Here is a 10,343-nt window from a genome sequence, read left to right as displayed (position 1 = left end):
CAGATACATGACACACCACTGATGACACGGGTTCCTAATAATGTCAAAGGGGTAAAAAGCTTTCACAGACAAGTTTTCAAAAACATTTCACAGACAAGCTGAAAAATACACAATAAGATTTTTATTGATAATAGAGTTTCAAAAATACAGTTTTCTAGAAATACTGGCATGTGCAAGTAATCAAGATAAAAACCCAGAATAGATTACCCCGAATAGTGTTGAGATTTATCATTCATGACCGGCAGACAGAAACAAGTTGTATAGCCTCACATTTTTGTGTATTGGAAGTGCACTGGCTAAGAATTCGGCTGCAGAAATCACTGGTATGAGAGCAGACCTTTTTTCTCTGGTGATGGATTTCAATCAGCCGAATGCTTTGTTTAAAAGTATTTTGTCCTTTCTGGAAGTTTCCCTGATAAATCATAATGATATTGGGAATAATCAAAGAACCATTTACCTGTGATGAACAAGGTCTGAGCAGTCTGCATTTTTTGTAATAAAAACATGCGGGTATAAACATCCCAAGGATGGAAAATATTTTAAATGTGCATTCCTCATTTATTCAATCCAGCTGATGAAGGAGCTGTAGTGTTTATTCTTCCATAAGAGGGCATAGTGGTTCAAGGGGTAAGAGAGAGGCAACTATACTTAAGGACTTCCAATTTACTGCATTATGGAGGTCAATAAAAAATTATACTTAAACTGCTTGGTTAAATTTACACACATAAACCTTATAGTTTGTTATACTCAAAACTTACAACATATGTCTTGGGGTACTGGTAACTGTACATTGCAATTTACTGTACATAAACTTTACACTGATTTGTCAGAGATATTTAAAGTCAGAAATCACATACAGTAGAACATCTATCCCTGGTGTGACAAACTGCTTTCCCCTAATCAGACTTGGTGAGCTCAAGCTATTCAGGCACTGCTGATTTTACGTAAACCAAAAAATGCCAAAGATCTACCATTTTATGCCATCTATGACATTCCTCTCTCAATTGCTTACTGTTGATTTAGGAGTTTGCTGTTAAGGTATCCTGAACTGATGCCACAATGGAAGATAACTGCCGCAGGCTACAGAAGCGTCAGAGAGCACTGTGGGTGGTACGAGAACAACACCCAGCTAAACCCGTCTCTCCTCCCTCGCCCTTACACCCCGCCCCCGCCCAGCCCAAAGTTTGACTCCGACAAGATTTTCAGCAGCTGTAATGGTGGTATTTTGCTTCCATATGACAGTTAATGTAGCTCACGTGCTTTTGGGGCAGGGCCCATGGGCTGGTTTCCTACCATGGTATTTTAACAAAAAAAATAACACTGCAATTCCTGCCACACAAGGGGGATTATGGGAAAGTCACATACAGTCGCAACAGTGTGGGTAGTGTGGGAGACACCGTTCACACAGGATTGAAACCCATTTTTTTTTTGTTCCTTTTTTTAGCTCTGGCTAATGTTGACCTGTTATTGTAACCTGCATTGAAAGACAAAAGCTTATGAAAATAGCCAAAACTGCCATTTAGACAACATACAATATGGATAGCGGTGAAATGATGAAAACTGAAATTCACATTTATAGCAAAACAACTTGTTCTCTGATTGAAGGAAAAAAACAAAAAAACTTGACCCATAGGATATGACGCGTCGATCAATAAGAGCACCATCCTTTTGTCCCGTCTGACGAAATAAGGCACTGAGTTCAAAGGCACTTGCGCTGGTGCGTCCCCCGTTCCCCTTCTGATTCCGGCAGCGCGGTTGGCCCGTGGCGGCCGCGGCGGTGCCCTCACAGGCAGGGGTACCGCGTCCAGCTGGGCAGGAGGCCCGTTTCGTTCGCCAGCTTCCAGTACCTCTCCCTCAGGATGAACGCGCCCGTTTTCGGCTGTCGCTGCCGGCTGAAGATGCCCTTCTTGTTCCCCACGACCCGAGTGATGGCTGCGAGGGAGAAAGAGACAGCTCTCGTGCATTTCCGTGCAAGCGTGAGCGTGCGTGTGTGTGCACTACTGAAGCTTAATGGATCTGAGACCAGTCCTCCTCTTAGCTAGTGAAAGGAGAAGTGCCAAAAAAAATAAAATACACTGACCTCTACTGCCTGTCTTTTTTTAATATGAATTATTTTTTTTTTTTATGCTTCATCAGGCTGTGACCTAAATCTCCCTTGGGGCGGGCTGTGAGGCCACGCTGTTGGGGCTGTCACTATGGCAGACATCCCGCTATGGTAATTCGAGGAATATGTGAATGCCCGTCTCGCGCGCCAGCGGGGAGCCGTCGCCGGCCCAGCACGTAATTATGAACGCTGCCGCTGTGCCGCCTGGGTCTCAGCTGAACACAGCGCGACACCGCCAGCCTTAAATACCAGGACCGAACCGCACAACGCCCTGCTCCGGGAACGCCCGAGAAAGCATTGTGGGATAGAGGGGCGTGTCCACAAATGTCAATAATACCTTCCTGTTATTACCAGGGTAGGATTTGCGTACATAAGATTGCATAACGTTCAAATGGCCATGGTCATTTTAGAAATTGCGGAAGCAGTACTTAATTAGGTGAGGCGAAATCTGGTTTTACGTTGTTACACACACTTTTTAGTAACAGCCGTTTTCTTATCACCGGCAATTTAATGAGATTGAATTGCTAGGGCAATTTCAGAGTAAACATCTGTCTTACTTTGCGCCGTCATGAAGTCGGCAAAGTTCCAGATGAGCTCGCCGATGACGTACTCCTTCCTCTTCTGGTCAAACACGCGGTGATAATTCTCCAGGACAATTTTCTGGTACTCCTCTGTGAACATCATGGGCGGGTCCTGGCGGCAAAAAGCGCAGAGCATTTATCATCATTCTGACCTAAATCGTCAGTCAACGCTTTATGTTTTTATGTTTTAGCTCACGGTTCTCGTGTAAAACAAATTGCCTTTAAGCCAATAATTGCTTATTTCATTCATTCATTTTAATATAACAAGACAATTTGACTTGAAATGCATGGGTCTTCAGTTGAAAAATCCTTTATATCTGTGTGCTGTGCATCATATATGCATATTATGTCTAGGTGTATAAAGGAAAGAGGGAAAGGGTTTCCAGGCACTCACAGTGTGGAGCCCTGGAACAACATCAGCTCCATATTCGCTCTGAATGATGGGCTTCTGGTATTTGCTATACCAGTTCTCAAACTGGGTGTTCAGCTGAATGGGAATGACTTCCAGATGCCCAGGGTCATGGTACCAGGAAAAGTAGCTGTTCACACAAACAACGTCCACGTAGGGAGCCTAGAGTGCAAACAACACCAAACTAGTTATTTTCTCCCCCTCATCCAATAGATGCTACTGCAGAGCTATGGTTGCCGGAGGGCTGTGAAATTGCAGCCTGCATTAATGCTAATTTTGCACTTACATTGCTAACATTCCCGATATACAGCCTCATTTGGCAGAGTGTAATCTCAAGATAAAGCTGTAATGATCTATAATAAAGGCCAAGGTCATGTGGCTGATACTCTTAGTTAGAACGAAAGTATAGCACAGCACTACACAGTGCTTACACACAAGGAACTGGGATGAGAGGCAGGAAACCTGAACGAAGCAGTGCAAACTTGCACAGACCGGATCAGGGAAGTGCATTTTGCGTGTTGGAATGCTGCTCAAGTCCTTTCCTTTGGTGAAGCTTGTTTTTGAATGAGTCACATTTTTGTGCTCAAAGAGAACAGGTTTGTTGTAGTTTGCCAGCCAAGATACAGCACAGTGTACACTCACTGTAGAAGGAACTTTAGCCAGGCAAATGAAAATGTACGGCTCACAGCAGATGGAAAAGAATACCACTCTCACCCCTTTATCCCTGTCAAAGTTGCTATCGGTAATGAAGGTGACAGGCCGAGAAGAATCCAGAGACTTGGTGTGCGTAATCAACGTCCTAAAAACATAGGGAATTCATTACATTAAACGGCACAGAACTGGAACCAAATGGAGAACCACAACCATATGAAGTGTATTCTTAATTTATTTGAGCATAAAATGAAGGAGATGAGTTTTTTTGTTGTTGATAAGATCAAAGTCTTGTGTCATTCCTTAGTTTTATGCTGCTCTGCCCCATCTTAAGTAACTGGTTGCGCCACCTGTTCTCCTCCCTCAGTAAGATCTTTCCAGGGCTACCCTAACCACATTCCAGCACCAACATGCTACAACTACACACCCAACACTCCATATCTCCACCATCAACCACAGCTAAACGAACAGGGCTAATCTACAACACGGGTATGCAAACAGAAAGTAAAGCCAGGCCTCCTATTATGTAGTTTAGTTACTGTATGTTAAAATGTAGTTTAGTTACTGTATGTTAAAATGTCACATCTAGGCAAGGGTATATAACAGCATGCATTAGGCACAGTGAAAATAAGCATTTAAGGACATGACTGAGAAAGTGCAACTTAAGAAAACACTGTTCTGCTCAATGGTAGATTACATTCATGTTGTAAAGTACATAGACAGAAATGATAACACACAGCAGTATCTACCATTCAATGCATAAGCATAATAAACATTTGCCTACGCTGATGTGCCATCTTACTTAAAGTATAATCCAGCAGGAGGCATCTCGGAAGCAGGTTCGTTGGCTACGGACCACATGACCACAGAGGCGTGGTTCTTGTCCCTCCTCACGAGCTCCTCCATCACCACCAGGTGGTGGGCAAGGGAAGCATTTCCAAAACTGCGACTGAGGGGATCACACACACACACACACACAAAAAATCAACATCCTCACATCTGCCGGACAGCTTCGTTATAATACAGGTCATAGGACAAGCGCGACATATATAGATGCCGTTCTCCTTTTCAGTGGTCATCCATATAATGGCTGCAGTTGGCATGGGTAGTGTGTGAGGGCTGAGAGGCTGTTTGCTAGCCGTTAGCGGAAGCTAAAGCGGCGACGCGGCGGGCGGGCGCCCCTCACATGTCTTTGATGCCCACGCCGGGGCACTCGTCTATGACCACGATTCCGTGGCGGTCGCACATCTGCAGGATCTCCTCGGCGTAGGGGTAGTGGCTCGTGCGGAAGGAGTTGGCCCCCAGCCACTTCAGCAGGTTGAAGTCCTTCACGATAAGCGGCCAGTCCAGGCCCTTCCCTCGAACCTGCCCAACACAGCAGCTCGTAAAAGGCCACTCACGCCCTGGGGAGTGTGGGTGTGACTGTTGACCCCGGTGCTCTAGTCAAATTGCCAAAACGCACTCTGTACACATGCCTACCCTAATAATCCCCTACACAGTTGATATGACATCATCCCTTACATGAATAGCATGAGGCACCATGGTAACCATGGGACATGAAAGGGTCTATGGAGCCAATGAACAGTGAGAGAATCAAATGAGTTTACACTGACCTGCCTGGTTAAAGAAAAGTAATGGTATTCATAAATAAATAATAACTTATAAACTAAAAGTTTTTTTTCTCTACAGAATAAAATGTCTGCCAGATTAATTATATTGATTTATTGAACAATGTTATCAGTGGCATTAGTTTATTGTGTCTTTAGAGTGCTTAAAGGGACAAAGAGCAAGGCTGACTGGCACATTGGTAGGGCACTGAAACTCAATGAGGAAGATAATCAGGTGACCAGGGACTCAAAAACTGTGTACTGCTGCCCCCTGCTGGTACTCACATCAGAGTCCTCATGCTTGTTGACTCCATGGAAGTAGAAGGGCTTGTTGTTGATGAGGAACTGAGTCTTGGTGACCTGGACTGTGCGGATGCCCACAGGAAGAGTATAGAAATCCTCATACTGCGAGCTGCCGTTCACTGCCTTCAATTGCACCTGGAACACAGGAAAGTCACTCTTATCCATCCTGCTCCAGAGCCAGAATTAACCATTCCACAATTTAAAAAAAAAAATTGTAAATTCTGGAACGGTATACAACCTCAAACCATTCCATCAAGGTTGTGAAAGACAAGTAAAACACAGACCTAACATGATATAGTATCATTTTAACAACTGCAAAAGCAGGTGTACCTCAAGAGAATACAGGTATCCCGGATTCACATGCATTAGGTAGGGCCACCACAGATTGACATCCACAATTTTGAGAATCCCAGACGACCCATTGGCAGTGGCCACGCAATGACCATCCTTGTCCATCAGCATCACCTTCACTGCCGGGTTCTGACTGCCCTTGACAGACACCTGGTAGTTTATTAGTCCTGGAAAAGGAGGAGGCAGCATTGGCACTCTGAAAAGTCAGATTCTAGGAGACCATTCCATGTAGTCCATCTGAAAAGCCAGGAGTCTTTCCAGAACATCGGTGTATTTTCATTACTAAGGATCAGGGGTACACACTCACCAATATTATCTGCAAAACTTGTCTCCACTGTGATGTCATCAATGTAAGCCTTCGGGGTAGTGTATAGTAGCACGGGTCGGTGTATTCCAGCATAATTAAAGAAGTCAAAATTTGTATTCTGCACAATATAGTTGGCTGGGTACCTGTTGATTAGCACAAAAAATATAATCACATTACAGTTTTGTATAAAACTAATTTGGCAACAAAATCTGGCAACTGCGCAAAAAAAAAAAAAAAAAAAATCTGAATGCATTCCGGTATCCTACAGTACTAACATTTCAGAAGGCAAAGGGTTAAAGAGGGTACCTGTTGATTAGCACAAAGAAAATTAATCACATTTCAGTTTCTTAGAAAACTAATTTGCACAGCAATGATCTTTACCCATATATCCACTATCTTATCTGACAATGTTTGAAAAATCTGGTAACTGCAAAAAAAAAGGGAATACATTGCAGTGGCCTACAGTACTAACATTTCGGAAAGCAAAGGGTTAAAGAGGGGTTTTTTTTTTTTTTTTTTTTAAAGGACCTTGACACAATTTGCTGAGTCACAATATAAAATGCTAACTTTGTGAGGTCGTCCATGTGCTGAATGGTGCCGGGAGGCAATGTTTGCAGGGTCAGTGTGTTGTTGACGGCAACGGTGATCCTGCAGGGAACGGTGGGGTCAGCTCGGAGCACGCTGCTGACATCCGCTTCGAACGGAAGGTGGCCCCCCTCGTGCTCAGCGACCATCTCCCCATTCACCCACTGGCAGGATCAGACAGGAAAGCAACGGTCACAGTCAGGGGGTGAGGTTCCAGTGCATCATACACTGTTAAAGAACATGCGGCAAATTTTGTCTGACCTGACCGTGAACACGCCTATTTAATTAATCACCAAAAAAAAAAAAAGCACAAGTGAAAAGGATTGGGGAAGTTTTACGTTTTAACTGCTGTGCATTACAGTACTGCGCAAGAGACGCTATAATACATAACTTGAGACACTTTTCATTTTCCATTTCATCTAACAAAAGGAATGTTGCCCAAAATATAGAAATCACCGCCAGTTGTCCAACAACTAAAAAACAGCATTTCAACTAAAGATAAAAGCACCATTTCACATCCCTAGAGATTAGAAAGGCAGAAGTTCACACACCCTTTGATAAACCACATATTTTCACAGTTTTCTTTGTAATGCTTGTAATCATCCCTTTTTAAATGGGAAGTGTGGTCAATCGAGCACTACCGGTAAACTTTGATCCTCATCTTTTCAAGAAGGACTGACCACATGCAAGGACTGACCACATTTTCAGGGATTTTAAGCAGCACACCCATGTGCTCTTTCAGCAAACAACTTTGAAAGGGACACACAGCACTTGCTCTTTGTGGACTCCCAAAACCTGTTTAACCTTTTGCTGAAGAACTGAAGACAGAGTACCAAAACCTCTTTAGATTTTAGATGTAAAGGTGATTCAGGTATAAGTAGAAACTACTGTAAGAATGCAATATGGTTTTTTGCCTCTATTGTATCAATTTGTGAATGAACAAGTTCAGTAAATGTACAAGCAATAATAATGATCTTCATGGTGCCCAGCAACTGAAACCGGTGTTTCCCACAATGCACAGGGCAGAAGGATGGAATACTTACAACCACAGAATAGTAGTGTGCACTTCCCACCCTAAGCACTATTCTCAGGCCCTCATCAGACACCCAGCGGGGAGGGACCAGCACCTCCCGCTCATACCACACCCAGCCAATGAAGTCCCTTAGTCGGGGCTCTTGAGTGATATCATTGAAGCTGGCAGGCACAGGCATGTCGATCACAGGACCTGTCTACATAAGAGATTGAAGGATTAGAGAAAATCAGTTTACAGTGGTGACAAAATGATAATGTGATTTCACAGAGAACCTATGCAGAATCACTTTAGCTTGAATGATTCAAAGAAATATAACTAATCGTTTCTCTAGTTAACAGATCACCAAATGGCCAGCCTGTACAAATGTACAAAACAAAACCTGCTGAGTTGCAACCAACTTCATAGATTACGACAGGTGGGCAAATATACTACTGTAAATTTAGTTGTTTTCGGTAAAATTAATGTCAATACATATTGTAAAAAGAAAACATTTTTGAATAGATAACGTAAATATGCAATGCCGTATCTTCCTAAGCCAAAGTGCAAATGAGTTGAAACAAACTCTTAAGTTTGAAAGGACAAAAAAGGGCATACATTTTTTTTTGGCTGTGTCTGCATAAATTGGCTTATTAGTTTGAACATATTTACTTACAAATATAATATTCACAAGCATTACAACACCTGAGTACGGTTCGTATCGACACAAAACTTAAGGTGGTAGTACATGTTGGCCCTATTTCAGAAATAAAATCCAGGGCATTTGCACAAGATTGGTCAAAAAGTTGTCATGTTTCTGAATGCATCCCAAGCTGTTCTGTAAATACCAAATCGTAAACCTTGCATGACTTGCACGAGACTGGGAAGTTGAATGTCTATTATATGTCCTTCAATTAATTGAAACGCACAAACAACTCACTTCCTTTTCAGGTTTTAAAAAATACGCATGCCATCTTTAGATATTCCTTTCATTGTTAGCGCGCACAGATCCCCTCCAACATGAGTGAAGTGACATTCTTAGGGAAGAAGGACCGTTTCCTTTTTTCCCGTTGATTATATCGCTGATTTGGAAGTCGGTGGCTTTTGTAGGCAGATATGAGGACAAAGTAGGGGTGGAAATCTACGAATCAATAGCGATCGTCCTTCTTGCCAATACTTCAGGACATTACATGCTTTAAATCTCGTTTTTTTAATCAACACGAATAGGCTAATCTGCCACTGTTAGCTTCTTGTTATGCTAACACGATCTACTTCCTAGTTGTTTAATAAACGAGGGCGCTAGGTTAATAATAAACATTCTCATTCAATTAAACAAGCGAGGGGGCAGGTTAGAGGGCCAGTTGCTGTGGCAAGCTAACTCGTTGGGATAACGCTGGTTTATAAATTTACTAGTAAACGATAAAAAGAAGGAATTGGTTGAGGCGTATTAAATTCACGGTAACATTGTAGCTGGAGCATGACTTACAACTTGCATGCGTCAGGACTTTTCCCAACTGTACTCTGCAAGCTAGCCTATTTACTCAGGGTCAAAATACAGTAGTCATCAAGCTAACTAACGTTAAATCTCCTAAGCAAATTATCTAGCTTGTTTGTAGCTTGACACGGAGAATACAGTTCAATGCTTTAGTTTTCGTCGCGATAGTGGCACTTGGTTTTTACCTGTGCCAAGGGACTCTTGAACCATGCCTTTTCAAAGCCCAATTTCCTGTTCCGTGAAAAATCGGCCCTGAAGCTCCACAATCCATTCAGTTCTTTAATTTCTCGTGACATCGACTCGCGAGGATAGAGTATTCCGCCGTCTAATGCGCGACATACATTCCATATTGTAGAAATGCAAATAAAATTGGCGAATACTAGCTTTCGCATCTTCTCCATCTCAGCCTTTGCAAAATCCCGCAAAGCAAGACAGCCAGTTAACTTGAAAAGTCACATGACAACCGACCTAGGTCACATGATTGAGTGTCATCTGCAAGCAGCCTGGTCTGTTTTTTAAATTTACGTATGCGTAGGATTACGGTTACTGTAAGATAACATAAGGACTAGGGCAAGACCAGTTAGTGTAAGGTCACAAAAATCGGAAAAAGGAAATATGCCGAGTGGAACTGGGCTAAGCAAAAAAGTTTGCTTTGGTCTACAGTTTTAAGGGGAACCACAGAAACATTTGCTAGCCTACACCCCAGCAGGATGCATATTTCTAAAATCCTTGATCCTTGACTCACCATTAATTTGTGGTTATTAATGACGTGTATTGATATTTTTGTGAGAGGATATAAATTATTTAATTTAATGTCCTAAGCTGGCGTGCAAATGAAGTGGAATCGACAGATTTTTGAGCGTTGCACTAGCCAATAATGGTTATTAAGAATCAATATATACAAATCAAAACCATTTCAACTACAATGAGGTACTGGACAA

The 10,343-nt window shown here is 42.5% G+C and overlaps 1 protein-coding gene across 1 annotated transcript; it reads right to left on the bottom strand.

The window, feature by feature from the left end:
• Positions 1–101: 101 nt before the first annotated feature.
• gusb (glucuronidase, beta) lies at positions 102–9,871 on the bottom strand. The gene is made up of 12 exons (XM_035433178.1): positions 9,588–9,871; positions 7,942–8,127; positions 6,881–7,062; positions 6,314–6,456; positions 5,986–6,173; positions 5,638–5,790; positions 4,932–5,110; positions 4,548–4,694; positions 3,809–3,893; positions 3,080–3,256; positions 2,662–2,797; positions 102–1,932 (listed from the first exon to the last, which is right to left on the bottom strand). Exons 1-12 carry the CDS (start codon positions 9,801–9,803, stop codon positions 1,784–1,786), a joined length of 1,941 nt encoding a protein of 646 aa, XP_035289069.1. The 5' UTR covers positions 9,804–9,871; the 3' UTR covers positions 102–1,783.
• Positions 9,872–10,343: the final 472 nt, after the last annotated feature.

The sequence above is a fragment of the Anguilla anguilla genome, chromosome 9 (genome assembly GCF_013347855.1).
Source record: "Anguilla anguilla isolate fAngAng1 chromosome 9, fAngAng1.pri, whole genome shotgun sequence".
Lineage (NCBI taxonomy): Eukaryota > Metazoa > Chordata > Actinopteri > Anguilliformes > Anguillidae > Anguilla > Anguilla anguilla.
This window is presented reverse-complemented; position numbering and strand designations above follow the sequence as displayed.